Source organism: Rana temporaria, chromosome 12, assembly GCF_905171775.1.
Source record: "Rana temporaria chromosome 12, aRanTem1.1, whole genome shotgun sequence".
Lineage (NCBI taxonomy): Eukaryota > Metazoa > Chordata > Amphibia > Anura > Ranidae > Rana > Rana temporaria.
The window spans coordinates 136,276,545-136,292,143 of NC_053500.1; the positions used below are offsets into that span (position 1 = coordinate 136,276,545).

General features: G+C 48.4%; 1 protein-coding gene across 1 annotated transcript in view; it reads left to right on the forward strand.

The window, feature by feature from the left end:
* LOC120918955 (myosin-3-like) overlaps nucleotides 1-15,599 on the forward strand; it is a 73,053-nt gene that overhangs the window by 42,002 nt on the left and 15,452 nt on the right. Inside the window, exons 25-30 of the mRNA XM_040330873.1 lie at nucleotides 2,055-2,145; nucleotides 5,642-6,031; nucleotides 8,890-9,016; nucleotides 11,240-11,358; nucleotides 11,443-11,639; nucleotides 13,208-13,391. Of these exons, the coding sequence (XP_040186807.1) occupies nucleotides 2,055-2,145; nucleotides 5,642-6,031; nucleotides 8,890-9,016; nucleotides 11,240-11,358; nucleotides 11,443-11,639; nucleotides 13,208-13,391 (1,108 nt within the window). The remainder of the gene's footprint in view (nucleotides 1-2,054; nucleotides 2,146-5,641; nucleotides 6,032-8,889; nucleotides 9,017-11,239; nucleotides 11,359-11,442; nucleotides 11,640-13,207; nucleotides 13,392-15,599) is intronic.

Genomic DNA, 15,599 nt, shown 5'->3' on the forward strand with positions numbered 1-15,599 from the left:
ATTACCCAAAATTAGACCTTAACTTATAAGTAACCAGGCAACATCCATTTTGGAGTAAAATTTGTCCGCTTGGCCATTTTATTAACAAATTAACCATAACAAATTAATCCATCATCTTTATTTCACTACACAATCCTTCACGGATACAATTGCCACCCTGTTAGGAGATGATTGAAGGCATTGACCAAATTTCCCTCGTACCAGCGTGGCCATCCAAGATCCCGGTCTCAATGCGCCGACTCAAGGACCATAGCACTCTGAATCTTCCCCACGCTGATACCCATCAACCGATGCCAGCTAAACCACGGTTAGCTGGCATCAACCGAGGATCCCATACCTTGATGGTTCCCCACTTATGCCAAATTGGTCAAAATGTCTCCTGCCTCCAAACATCCCCAACCGCCAAAACCAACCCAACCCAACACATTACATTCAATCCCAACATAATAAGGTGGGAGGGTGGGAGCTTCCTCTTCCTGTGTTGCCCACAACTGAGCTGCAGACCTTCCCCCAAGCCCCTCCTACCCCGGGAAATATTAACTCCGGCCACCCCCTCCAAGCTGAAAATGGCCCTCCCTACTTTTTAACCCCTTCTTCGGCTCCCTGCTACTTAGTCATGCCAGCCCTCTGCCTATACTCTGTATTTAGCTCTGGGCTTCTCTGAGTCATAATTCAGGGGTGCGCTATGTACAGAATGCAGGATTTAGGGGTGTGCTACGTACAGAATGCAGAGTTCAGGGGTGTGCTGTGTACAGAGTACAAGGTGTGCAACCTCAATCCCAAACACCCTCCAAAGCTTCCTTACATCTCTCTCCTACCTGGCCTGGCTCTTGTACCTCCCTGTGTAAGCAGTGTGCCTTGCAGAGAGATCGTCCTCTCTCTAGAGATTTATCCCTGGCGTCCCCCGCCATGAGCATGTGTAGGAATCTGTTAGATCTGGGAGCTATGGACCAAAGCTTTCCCTTATACACACAGAAGGCTTCAGTGTTTACAAGTGACAGAGGGGAGATGGAGCAGAGGGTGAGAGGCGGAGGTGGCAGAATGAACTTCTGCCACCTTCTGGCTGCAATACTGAGTGGGCCACATAACAAGGCCTGGAGGGCCGGATTCGGCCCGCGGGCCTTGTGTTTGACATATGTGCTCTAGGTGGTTCTCCAATGGTATATATGAAGTACTCCTTGTCATGACAACATTAGCTAAGCAGAAAAGATGAGTTCTAAGGACTGGACTGGTGACTATGGGAAATGATTTATATTTTACTCCAGCCCTGAAAATATATTAAAATTATAGGGGCAGATCCACAAAGAAAGTACGCCGGCTTATCTAGTGATACGCCGGCGTACTTTCAAAATTCCTGCGTCGTATCTTTGTTTTGAATCCTCAAAACAAGATACGACGGCATCTGGGTTAGAACCTAGATCTTAGATGCAATTCTTCAGCGTCCGCTGGGTGGCGTTCCCATCGTAATCCGCGTCGAGTATGCAAATTAGCTATTTCCGACGATCCACGAACGTACGAGCGGCCGTCGCATTCTTTTACGTCGTTTCCGTTCGGCTTTTTTCGGCGTATAGTTAAAGCTGCTATCTGGTGGCGTACGCAATGTTAAGTATGGCCGTCGTTCCCGCGTCGAATTTGAATTTTTTTATTCTGTTTGCGTTAGTCGTCCGTGAATGGGGCTGGACGCCATTTACGTTCACGTCAAAACCAATGACGTCCTTGCGACGTCATTTGGAGCAATGCACCCTGGGAGTTTTGACGGACGGGGCATGCGCAGTTCGTTCGGCGCGGGGACGCGCTTCATTTAAATGAAACACGCCCCCTACTCGACGCATTTGAATTCCGCGCCCTTACGCCGCGAGAGATACACTACGCAGGATTCAAACCAAAGCCAGGTAAGTTACGGCAGTGTAGCGTATCTTAGATACGCTGCGCGGGTGCATATCTTTCTGAATCTGCCTCATAATCTCTTCTATAGGGGGCTTAATCCTGATTTGTACAGAAAAAAGTTTATATTAACATATTAAATCTCAATGAGGATCTTCCCATTTTTTCAGAAAAGACTTTGAGATTAGCCAGCTGTTGAGCAAAATAGAGGACGAACAACTTGTGGGAAACCAGTCACAGAAGAAAATAAAAGAACTTCAGGTAATCCTTATACGTCTGTTCTCCGGGATATTCCGCCAGAGGCGATTCAGTTTGCATGCGTTGCGCTATATAAGTTTCTCACTCACTCACTCACAAATAAAAAAAAGAGGAATGAATATGATCTATCTTTGCGTGAGTGATCTGTAACACCATAAAGTAAGAACCGCGCCAAACTTGCTGTGAACGTACTACCTGGTGACGCCACATTATGAGTATGGTGCCACTGCTCCAAAGATGAACCCGCCAAGGTCAATTATACAAACATCCGACAAGAGAGTATGAAACCGCACACACGTCAGCCTAGTGATGCTGAATATGGAAGATCGGCTTCAACGAGTCTCCTCCCATAGGCCACACCCTTCTGACATGTTTCAACTTCCCATGGGCTTAAAGGGGTTGTAAAGGTTTGTTTTTTATTTTCTAAATGGGTTCCTTTAAGCTTGTGCATTGTTGGTGCACTTACCCTTTCCTTCAAATTCCCTTCTAATAGCCAGATTCAGAGAGAGTTACGCCGGCGTATCAGTAGATACGCCGTCGTAACTCTGAATCTGCGCCGTCCTAAATTTAAGTGTATTCTCAAATTGAGATACACTTAAATCTAGCTAAGATACGACCTCGGGCGCCGTCGTACCTTAGCTGTCTATTTAGGCCGGCCGCTAGGGGCGTTTACGCTGATTTACGCCTAAAATGCGTAAATCAGCGAGATACGCCTATTCATGAACGTACGCCCCTACCGTCGCAGTAAAGATACGCCGTTTACGTAAGCCGTTTTCAGGCCTAAAGATATTCCACCAAAAAGATAGCGCAGCCAATGTTAAGTATGGACGTCGGACCCGCGTCAAATTAATTTTTTTTTACGTCGTTTGCGTAAGTCGTCCGTGAATGGGGCTGGGCGTAATTTACGTTCACGTCGAAACCAATAAGTCTTTGCGGCGTAATTTGGAGCATGCGCACTGGGATATGTCCACGGACGGCGCATGCGCCGTTCGTAAAAAACGTCAATCACGTCGAGTCACGATTCATTAACATAAAACAAGCCCACCTCTTCACAATTAGGCACGCTTAGGCCGGCACATTTATGCTACGCTGCCGTAACTTAGGACGCAAGTGCTTTGTGAATACAGCACTTGCCTCTCTAACTTACGGCAGCGTAGCGTATATGAGATACGCTATGCCTTCCTAACGTTAGGCAGGTCTACCTGAATCCAGCTATAAAAGTTTTTTTTCTTTGTCTGAATTTCTCAGTTCCTGTTCCTCCTCAGTAAGCTTGCCCCCATCATCCGAGCCGTTCTGGCTGGGGGTTATTCAGCGTGCTCACCCCCCTCCCTTGGGACTACATCCCTGCAAGGAGACGCTGTGAACCCCGCAGGGATGTAGTCCCAAGGAAGGGGGCGAGCACGCTGACTAACCCCCAGCCAGAACAGCTTGGATGATGGGGGCAAGCTTACTGAGGAGGAATAGGAAGTGAGATATTCAGACAGAAAAAAAAAACATTTAGAAGGGAAATCAAAGGAAAAGGTAAGTGAACCAACAATGCACTAGCTTAAAGCGGGAGTTCACCCATTTATAAAATTTTTCCCCTTTTCCCCTTAGATGGATGCTCGTTCGGTCTAGGGGAATCGGCTATTTGTATTAAAATATGAGCAGTACTTACCCGTTTTCGAGATGCATCTTCTTCCGTCGCTTCCGGGTATGGGTCTTCGGGAGCGGGCGTTCCTTCTTGATTGACAGCCTTCCGAGAAGCTTCTGACGGTCGCATCCATCGCGTCACTCGTAGCCGAAAGAAGCCGAACGTCGGTGCGGCTCTATACTGCGCCTGCGCACCGACGTTCGGCTTCTTTCGGAAAAATCGTGACGCGATGGATGCGACCGTCGGAAGCCTCTCGGAAGACTGTCAATCAAGAAGGAACGCCCATTCCCGCAGCCCATACCCGGAAGCGACGGATAGGATGCATCTCGTAAACGGGTAAGTAATGCTCATGTTTTAAAACAAATAGCCGATTCCCCTAGTAAAAACGAGCAGGAATCTAAGGGGAAAAAGTGCCCTCTAAGGGTGAACCACCGCTTTAAAGGAACCTATTTAGAAAATAAAAAACAAACCTTTACAACCCCTTTAATCGTAGTAGTGAGTGCCATGGGAGGGTAAAACACATCCGTGGACAAAAAAAAAAATGCAGCCATGGGCATCTGTAAAACTTTTTCAGGGTGGAGGGGCATCATTTTAAGGTCACACATGCCCCGCCCCCTTTTGACAATGTCATGAAGTGGAGGGGCTTAGTCATTATCACATAAAGCGACAGGGTTCCCGATCCGCAGGTGCATCACAGTGAACCTGCGGCTTTCCTGCGGGTTAGCTGCACTGAGCGAGCCATAGACTTCTATTATATCCTGTGGGTTTAGTGCGCTTTCTGAAAGTGCACCACAGCTAACCCACAGGAAAGCCACGGGTGCAATATGCTGCACCCACCGTGCCGGTAAACTGAAGTGCATCAGTGTGAAATCAGCCACCTAATAGAGGGCTTGTTTACATTTGTAGTTTCGGGGGGTGATAAAAACCCCATAGTTCATTGTGGCCCACGACCGATTACCAAATCACTTAATTGACCCTTGCTCTTCAAAAAGTTGAGCATCCCTGATCTACACAGCCCTAAAGTGGCTGACAAAACAAAACGGCTGTGCTTAAAGTGGTTGTAAAGCCACAATAACCTGTATACACTATCAGTACTGCCTCCTATTGCTATGTCCCATTTGTGTGTGATTTATAAAAAAATAAATGCTGCAAATACCTAATTTCTCAGCCGAGATTGCTATCACGTGATTGGACAGCTTTCTTCTTTCCTCCTCTGAGAGATGCAGCGGGCGGGACTGAGATTCCTCTGCTGATGTCAGTCTGGAGGGGAGGAGGAGAGAACTGGCTGGTCATGTGATCCCAATCTCGGCTCTTTAGGTATTTACAGCATTTATATTTATAAATCATTCACAGAGGGGGACACTGCAATAGGAGGCACTGCTGATGGTGTATACAGGTTGGTGTTACAAGAGCAGCAGGAGGGGGGAGGGGTGGCTCGCACACTGACAGAGGGGGGAGGGGGAGGAGGACACAGGATCAGAGAGGAGAGCAGATAGCTGGCTGCTGATGACAGAGGCACGTAAACTGACCACGGTGTCTGGTCTCAGCAGCCATGATATATTGTGGTCAGTTTACAGAGGGGTGGGGAGAAACTGGCAGGATCAGCCAGGTATTTTGGGTGTTACAGGGGACCAAATGACACAGCACTGTGTCATATAACATGCTTTAAAGGAGCAGGATCCATTTTTTTTTTTAATTGGGTTATCAAACGCTTTAATAACATAGCTGTAACAGAAATATCTGTAGTGAGGTAAAGAGTCCTTTTCCATGATACCCTCTTATATTTCTTGTTTATTTGTTTATTGTTCTTTATTGTTCTGTATCTGATCTTAGTTCTGATGTTCAAAATGGGTATTTAAATGACAGGCTCGAATTGAGGAGCTGGAAGAGGAGATAGAATCAGAGAGATCGACCCGGGCCAAGGCGGAGAAGCAGAGGTCTGATTTGTCAAGGGAGCTGGAGGAGATCAGCGAGAGGCTGGAGGAAGCTGGAGGAGTCACATCCACTCAGATTGAGGTCAATAAGAAGAGGGAGATGGAGTTTCAGAAGATGCGCCGGGACCTGGAGGAGATATCCCTCCAGCATGAGGCCATGGTGGCTGCTTTACGCAAAAAGCAAGCAGATAATGTTGCCGAGTTCGGGGAACAGATTGACAACCTGCAGAGGGTAAAGCAGAAGATGGAGAAGGAGAAGAGTGAGATGAGGATGGAGATTGACGACATCAATGGCAACCTAGAGAACGTCACCAAGTCCAAGGTTGGTCACTTGAAATATAAGCGGCAGGCTAGTCCTCCTACTCTACCATGTGCCCTACTTATCAAAGTGTCCTCAAAAGTGAATGATGTCCTTACTGATAACAATGTTTAGTCTGCTTTCCATTCTTCCTCTAGTGTAGGGTTCTACAACAAAACAAAGGGCCGGTTTACTGTCCTTCAGGTTTTGGGGGGGCTGGACTGTGTCCATTGGGAGTAGAAAATGCCCCAGTGTCAGTGGGAGTAAACAATAACGTATCATTGGTTTTAGTGGGAGGAATAATTTCCCAGCATTAGTAACTGTAGGGGGAATGGTGCCTCATTTTTGGTGTCTGTGGGAAGATTGGTGCCCCATTATTGGTGTGTGTGGGGGAATGGTGCATCATCATTGGTGTCTGTGGGAGGAATGGTGCCCCAGCATTGGTGTCTGTGGGAGGAATGGTGCTCCATCATTGGTGTCTGTGGGAGGAATGGGGCCCCATCATTGGTGTCTGTGGGAGGAATGGGGCCCCATCATTGGTGTGTGTGGGAGTAATGTGCCCCATCATTGGTGTCTGTGGGAGGAAAAGTACCCTATCATTGGTGTCAGTGGGAGGAATGTTGCCCTGTCATTGGTGTCAGTGGGAGGAATGGTGCCCTGTCATTGGTGTCAGTGGGAGGAATGTTGCCCTGTCATTGGTGTCAGTGGGAGGAATGGTGCCCTGTCATTGGTGTCAATGGGAGGAATGGTGCCCTGTCATTGCTGTCAGTGGATGGAATGGTGCCCCAAGGCCAGATAAGGGCAAGAAAAGGGCCACATTTGGCCCACCGGCCGCAGTTTGGAGACCACTGATCTAGCACATTATCAAAAAATAAAAATGAGAATAGTATTGGACAATAAGGTATTAAACGCTCATCTTTTGGACACTTTGATAAATAGGATTCAATCATTTTTCTCATGACGTCTTGGTTTCTCCAAAAATGAATCAACCTTCTCCCCTCACAGAAGGTTGCTGTTCAGTCAGCCCTAGCCTATCATGATCTAGTAAAGAGTGAGGAGGCCTAGATCTTATTTTCATAAAAATTTAAAAAAAATCGTAAAACAATACAGGTCTGTTGTGATCCAGTCAGGGCAGAGTCTATTTGGAACATACATAACTTTTTACCAGTACGGTGTCAAAGGAAGGCCAAATGTTTCATTTGTATACCTTCACAGTGGGGGTCAAAAAAGGTTGGACACCCCTGACTTAGACCAACTTCATAAAGAATGGAGATATTACACAATGCCCGAAAACTGTACTTGCTAAACAAAACCTTCCGCATACAATATTTATCACCATCTGGTTTTGCATGTCACTACATATAGTCTCATCATGTATTATTTAAAAAAAAAACAAGTTAAAAATGTAAGCGTCACATGAGCAAACATAAAAGGGATATAAAAGGGATGGACAGCTTACATAAAAAGTATTTCTCCTGTTGAAACACACGGATAATACCCCCAACATAGATAGGACCCTTCAGAAATGACAAAGATTTTATTGTGTATCTCAACTTTTTATGGTTGAGATCAAAGTGAGTTGCTACCCACCCAGACTATCCAATGTGGTAGACACGGCTGACCATTGCATCTTACCAACTTAGCACAGGTAGGATTTTGGTTGGTCCAAAGTTTTAAACACTCATAACGGTGTCAAGTTATAAGGTATGAATCCAAAAGGTAAGGGTTTCAGCTGTTGTTCTGTTCACCATTGCCATTAATGCAGCCTCATCGTTGCCCTGAATGCAGCCTTACAATTGGCATGAATGCAGACCCACCGTTGCCATGAGTGTAGCCTTACCATTACCATCAGTTCAGCCTGATCGATGCCCATCTGCAGCCTCGGAGGGGACCAGGAGGGGGGCAGGATGAGCACCAATAGATTACATACAGGATAATCTCCTGTTTACTTGGCGGCCTCTTTAATACGAAGTCCCGCCTCCTATGATAGACAGAACAGTCGTCCAATGGCAGCCCAGGAGACGGGACTTCCTACCGTGTTTCCCTGAAAATAAGACCGGGTCTTACATTACCTTTAGCCACAGAAAACACACTAGGGCTTATTTTCAGGGGATGTCTTATTTATTTACGGTATGTACAAAACAGTTTTCCCCCTCTGTCAGCTCAGGAGTCAGCATTGTGAAATTCTGTAATCCCAAAAATAAACCTTAACGGTCTTATAAAATCATGTAATCCGTTCTGTAAAAAGATTATATAATGTGCAGTGTGCCTCCTTGTGTAAATTTATTGTTGAAAATACCTTATTACCAGCGCCGCTGGGCGCTCACGTGACCTGCCGGAGGCACTGCTGACGTCAGCAGAGAGGAGAAGAAAAGATCTCCGGCTGGTCACTTGAGCGCCCAGTGGCGCTGTAAATAAGTTTTCCACAATAAAGTTACACAAAGAGACACAATATACATTATAGAATCTTTTTACAGAACGGATTCGATGATTTTACAAATACTTTAACTAGGGCTTATTTTCGGGGTAGGGCTTATATTGCAGCCATCTCAGAACTTTACGCTAGGTCTTATTTTTGGGGTAGGGTTTATTTTCAGGGAAACAGGGTATTAGAGATGCCGCCGAGTAAACAGGATATTCACCTGTATCGTCCCTGGTCTAAGTGATGGTGTAGGGCAGGGATCTCCAAACCACGGCCCTCCAGCTGTTTTTTGCGAAACTACATGTCCCATGAGACATTGCAAAACGGTGACATTCACAGGCATGATGGGAATTGTAGCTCCTGAACAACTGGAGGGCCATAGTTTGGAGACCCCTGGTGTAGGGTGTTATTTATCATTAAATGAGTGTCTAAGAAACGTCCATTTTGCTTAAAAATCCAGGCCACCTTGGAGAAGATGTGTCGTACTCTGGAGGACCATCTCAGCGAATTCAAGTCCAAGGCAGAGGAGAACCAAAGGAGCGTAGCAGAGCTGACCACGCAGAGAGCTCGTCTGCAGACCGAAACCGGTGGGTGTCATGCTGCTCCTCTGGGGTGTAGACCTGAATTAGTTACAGGCACAAGGCCTGTGATTGGGGGGGGGGGGACAGCCTTCTTCTGGCCAATCGGAAGAAACTAGAGGGGCATCATGGGAAATGTAGTCCCAGAGATAGGTGGCCAAATTCTTCTCAGTAGGGAGCTGACTACACTCCCCGGCATGCACTCTGCTGGGGCGGAAAAGAAAAAAACAGAAAACAAGCTGAGGAGTGCTTGTAGCAGCTACTACAGGAGACATGAAAAACGAAAGAGAGGACTGTGCTGGGAAAAATAATAGCCCCAGCACCACCAGAGACAGTCACGCTGTACCGCACCACCAGAGAGAGAGCCACGCTGCACCACACCACCAAAGAGAGAGCCACGCTGCACCGCACCACCAAAGAGAGAGCCACGCTGTACTGCACAACCAGGGAGCCCTGCTGTACCACACCACCAGGGAGAGCCACGCTGCACCACACCACCAGAGAGAGAGAGACACACTGTACCGCTCCACCAGAGCGAGCCACGCTGCACCACACCACCAGAGAGAGCCACGCTGCACCACACCACCAGAGAGAGCCACGCTGCACCACACCACCAAAGAGAGAGCCATGGTGTTCCGCAAAACCAGGGAGCCATGCTGCAGCACACCACCAAAGAGAGAGCCATGGTGTACCGCACCACCAGGGAGCCATGCTGCACCACACCACCAAAGAGAGAGCCATGGTGTACCGCACCACCAGAGAGCCACGCTGTACCACACCATCAGGTAGAGCCACACTGCACCACACCACCAAAGAGAGAGCCACGCTGCACCACACAACCACAGAGAGAGCCGCGGTGTACCGCACCACCAGGGAGCCACGCTGCACCACACCACCAAAGAGAGAGCCATGGTGTACCACACCATCAGGGAGCCATGCTGCACCACACTACCAAAGAGAGAGCCATGGTGTACCGCACAACCAGGGAGCCACGCTGCACCACACCACCAAAGAGAGAGCCATGGTGTACCGCACCACCAGAGAGCCACGCTGTACCACACCATCAGGGAGAGCCACACTGCACCACACCACCAGAGAGAGAGCCACACTGTACCGCACCACCAGAGAGCCACGCTGCACCACACCACCAAAGAGAGAGCCATTGTTTACCACACCACCCGAGAGCCACGCTGTACCACACCATCAGGGAGAGCCACACTGCACCACACCACCAGAGAGAGAGCCACACTGTACCGCACCACCAGAGAGCCACGCTGCACCACACCACCAAAGAGAGAGCCACGCCCAGAGGCGATTCAGTTCGCATGTGTTGCGCTATATAAGTTTCTCACTCACTCACGCTGCACCACACCACCAAAGAGAGAGCCACGCTGTACCACACCATCAGGGAGAGCCACGCTGTACCACACCATCAGGGAGAGCCACACTGCACCACACCACCAAAGAGAGAGCCACGCTGCACCACACCACCAAAGAGAGAGCCATGGTGTACCGCACCACCAGGGAGCCACGCTGCACCACACCACCAAAGAGAGAGCCACGCTGTACCACACCATCAGGGAGAGCCACACTGCACCACACCACCAAAGAGAGAGCCACGCTGCACCACACCACCAAAGAGAGAGCCATGGTGTACCGCACCACCAGGGAGCCACGCTGCACCACACCACCAAAGAGAGAGCCATGGTGTACCGCACCACCAGAGAGCCACGCTGTACCACACCATCAGGGAGAGCCACACTGCACCACACCGCCAGAGAGAGAGCCACACTGTACCGCACCACCAGAGAGCCACGCTGTACCGCACCACCAAAAAGAGAGCAGGTCAGTGTTACTGGGCAGTGTGGTCACAATAGGAGACAGACAGTACTAGCATTGTGTGGCCACGATAGGACTGGGACACTGTAGTGTAAAGGGGACTGCACTGTAAAGGGGCACTGCAGTGCCCCTTTACAGTGCAGTTCCCTTTATATCACAGTGTTACCGCATATTACAGTGTGGATGACCGCCACCAGCCACCCCCGCGAATGTCTACCGACCGCCCCCCAGTCACTGGAAAAGTTGGCTGCTCAGTCTAAAATGCCCGGGCCTGTTTTTTTGTCCCAGTCCGGGCCTGCTCCCCACCGTGCATGTTCTTGTATAACTGTTCAGCACGCAGAATGTGAAATATCAGTTAATGTTACGTATTTATCCGTGTAAATATAAATGCAGGGGAGTTGGCTCGTCAGTTGGAGGAGAGGGAGTCTCTGGTCTCACAGCTTTCCAGATCCAAACAAGCCTTCACCCAGCAGATTGAGGAACTGAGGAGGGTGATGGAGGAAGAGGTGAAGGTAAGATCAGGCCTTAGACTGGAACGGTATCTTTCGCCAGATTTTCGCTCTCATTCTGACGTTGCCGTTTTATTTACTTCTCAGGCAAAGAACGCTTTGGCTCACAGCTTGCAGTCCTCCCGCCATGACTGTGACCTTCTCAGGGAGCAGTATGAGGAGGAGCAGGAGGCCAAGACAGAACTACAGCGATCGCTATCCAAGGCTAATGGTGAAGTGTCTCAATGGAGGACGAAATACGAAACGGACGCTATTCAGCGCACAGAAGAGCTGGAAGATGCCAAGTAAGTGGCGGCTATTATTTAGACAGACTTATTGAAAAACCATTTATAACATTTACAGATACCCGTATACATATTGCAGAGGGGTTCTAGAGATAAAATATACAGAATAAGCCACATCAGAAGACATCAGGGTGGATATTTAATGCAGGATTCAATAAAAATAAATCAACTAGTGATCTGACAGCTGCAATGAACACAGTTGATCAGCTGAAGTGTGATGTTCAGCTTCTGGAATGTGTCCAAGCATGAACCTTTGAAACACTAATGCCGCGTACACGCGATCGGTTTGTCTGATGAAAACGGTCTGATGGACCGGTTTCATCAGACTAAACCGATCGTGTGTGGGCCCCATCGGTTATTTATCCATCGGTTAAAAAAGTAGGTACTTGTTTTAAAATTATCTGATGGATAAAAAACCTATAGAAAAAAACGATCGCCTGTAGGCACGTCCATCGGTTAAAAATCCACGCATGCTCAGAATCAAGTCTACGCATGCTCGGAAGCATTGAACTTCATTTTTTTCAGCACGTCGTTGTGTTTTACGTCACCGCGTTCTGACACGATCGGTTTTTTAACTGATGGTGTGTAGGCAAGACTGATCATCAGTCAGCTTAATCGGATAACTGATGCCCAATTTTTTTTTTTTGCCCCCCAGGGTCCAATCAATATTAAATACGGTCCTGACTGAGTGACCTCTTATTTGATTGTCCAGCACAGTTCAGGGACCAAAGCCACCTTCACTTTATGTATTTTATTTATTTTATTGATTCTATTTTGTTCTGTTGGTTGAACTAGATGGGCTTGCGTTTTTTTCTCAACCTGGCTAATCATGCCTGGACACCAGCGGCGATCGGGTCCCGCGGGCGCGGTCATGGAGCTTCGGACCGGATCGCGAGCGCGCACTTGCGACCCACGGCTGGGCTCTTAAAGGCGACGTACCTGTACATGCCTGTGCCCAGCTGTGCCATTCTGCCGACATATGTCAGTGTTAGGCGGTCCTTAAAGCGGAAGTAAACCCATCGATGTAAAAAAACTGTTAAAATTCCCGGCATGCCGGGAATGCTAACTGCACATTGGTTGTGCTCTCAACCAAACTGTCAAACCATCCAATGGCTGGTGTCATAACTGATCACATGTGCAGCTTCATGGCATTTGAAGATTGAACAAAGCCCAAGATGGCTGCTTCCTTGGCTGAAAAAGATAGGAGGGTTTACTTCCACTTTAAGTGGTACTACAACTTGATCCAACATTACCAAGAAGTTATCAGTACTCCGCTCAGGTCCGAGCGGGCAGTAGCCTTACTTAACTATAATTACTGTTATAATTGTTTTTACACTACAGCCATATGGATTGGACATTTGGTTACCTCTTAAGAGTATATGGATCATTTTGTACTGATATACTATTTGTATCCTAACAAAATGTGTTAAAGTGTTACATTTTTGAATAAAAATCTATTAGCGCTAAATTTTTTGTTGGAACTTCAGCTCTGCTCTGGGCTGGGCAGTGTGTCCCTCAGTCGATCGGTGACCTGGACTAGTAACTATGACTGTTGGTTTCTGTCACAGGAAGAAGCTGGCCCAGCGCCTTCAGGAGGCTGAGGAACATATTGAGGCAGTAAATTCAAAGTGTGCCTCTCTAGAGAAGACCAAACAAAGGCTACAGGCAGAGGTAGAGGACTTGATGATTGACGTGGAGAGGGCTAATTCGCTGGCAGCTGCTCTGGACAAGAAACAGAAGAACTTTGACAAGGTGACTAGAAAAGAGTGGGGAGAGGAGCATTTTGGGATGGTTGACATAGTATTTTTCAGAGCTGTCACAATGTCAAACCCATGACCATCTTGCAGAAGGTTATAGTTGACCCTTTATGGCATCCTCTTGTGGCCAGTAATAGCCAGGTATCCCATAATTGCAGGGGTGGAAGGTACTATTCAGTGGCAGTGCGTCCATAGAGAGCGCAGGAGTGCCGCCCCCCTCTCTCCGGCACCCGTCAATCTCCAATAGATAGATTCTTGCATTGCATGGATCTATCTATTGTCGCAACTGCCGCCCCCTATTCGGGTGTCCGGCCCCTTGTCGGGTGTCCGGCCCCTTGTCGGGCGCCGGGCATCTGAATTTCTAGCGGCGGGGGTGTTTTTGGAAGTGCCTGATTAGAGCCGTCGGCTCTAAAAAGCATCCTTATTAGAGCCGTGGGCTCTATTAGGGCTTCCAAATTGGAATGCACCGGGCGCATCTGCTGTGTGTTCCCTACTTACGTAGTGCTGTGTTAGGGAAACAATGTATTTGTTTCTCTAACAGTGACTCACCTCTCAGCCAATCAGGTGCACCGGGTCTGGTTACCCAGTGTCACCTGATTGGCTGAAGTGACAGGCGCTGTGATTGAATGCCTATCAGGCGTCCATTCATAGCAGAAGAGAACGGGAGAAGACATTGTGGAGGACAGCGCTGACCCGAAACAGTTAAGTGTCGCCAGGGGGGGGGGGGGGGGGGGGCACACTGGCAGCATTTGATTAGGGAAAACTGATGGCAATTGATGGGGCAAACTGGCGGAAATTGATGGGGCTCAATTGATGGTTACAGTAGCTGCGCTTGATGGCAATTCATGGGTACAGTAGCTGCGTTTGATGGGCACAGTGGCAGCATTTAATGGGCACAGTGGTGGCAATTTATGGGTACAGTGGCTGCGTTTGATGGCACAGTGGATGTGTTTGATGGGCACAGTGGCTGCGTTTGATGGGCACAGTGTCGGCAATTGATGGCGCAGTGGCTGCAATTGTTAGGGCAAACTGGCGGAAATTGATGGGGCAAACTGGTGGCAAGACTGGTGGAGAAGACATTGTGGAGGACAGCGCTGACCCGAAACAGTTAAGTGTCGCCAGGGGGGGGGGGGGGGGGGCACACTGGCAGCATTTGATTAGGGAAAACTGATGGCAATTGATGGAGCAAACTGGCGGAAATTGATGGGGCTCAATTGATGGTTACAGTAGCTGCGCTTGATGGCAATTCATGGGTACAGTAGCTGCGTTTGATGGGCACAGTGGCAGCATTTAATGGGCACAGTGGTGGCAATTTATGGGTACAGTGGCTGCGTTTGATGGCACAGTGGATGTGTTTGATGGGCACAGTGGCTGCGTTTGATGGGCACAGTGTCGGCAATTGATGGCGCAGTGGCTGCAATTGTTAGGGCAAACTGGCGGAAATTGATGGGGCAAACTGGTGGCAATTGATGGGGCACAATTGATGGTTACAGTAGCTGCGTTTGATGGCAATTCATGGGTACAGGAGCTGCGTTTGATGGGCACAGTGGCAGCATTTAATGGGCATAGTGGTGGCAATTTATGGGTACAGTGGCTGCGTTTGATGGCACAGTGGATGCGTTTGATAGGCACAGTGGCGGCAATTGATTGCGCAGTGGCTGTGTTTGATGGGCACAGTGGCTGCGTTTGATGGGCACAGTGGTGGCAATTGATGGGCACAGTGGCTGCGTTTGATGGGCACAGTGGCGGCAATTGATGGGTACAGTGGCTGCGTTTGATGGGCACAGTGTGGCTGCAATTGATGTTTTTTTTTTTTCAGTTTGTTTGCGCCCCCCTCAAAAATTTTGAGCACCAGCCGCCACTGGTACTATTGATATTTGAAGCTCCTGATATTTTTTACAGTCCAATACTATGGTCATAAATGATTAAACAATGTCATCTAGATCTCCTGTGGGAAACATGAATACTTAAAGCGGGAGTTCACCCGAAAAAAAAAATGTAACATTAGATTGAGGCTCATTTTGTCAAGGGGAATCGGGTGTTTTTTTTTAAAATCGAAGCAGTACTTACCGGTTTAGAGAGCGATCTTCTCCGCCGCTTCCGGGTATGGGCTGCGGGACTGGGCGTTCCTATTTGATTGACAGTCTTCCGACGGTCGCATACATCGAGTCACGAGTAGCCGAAAGAAGCCGAACGCCGGTGC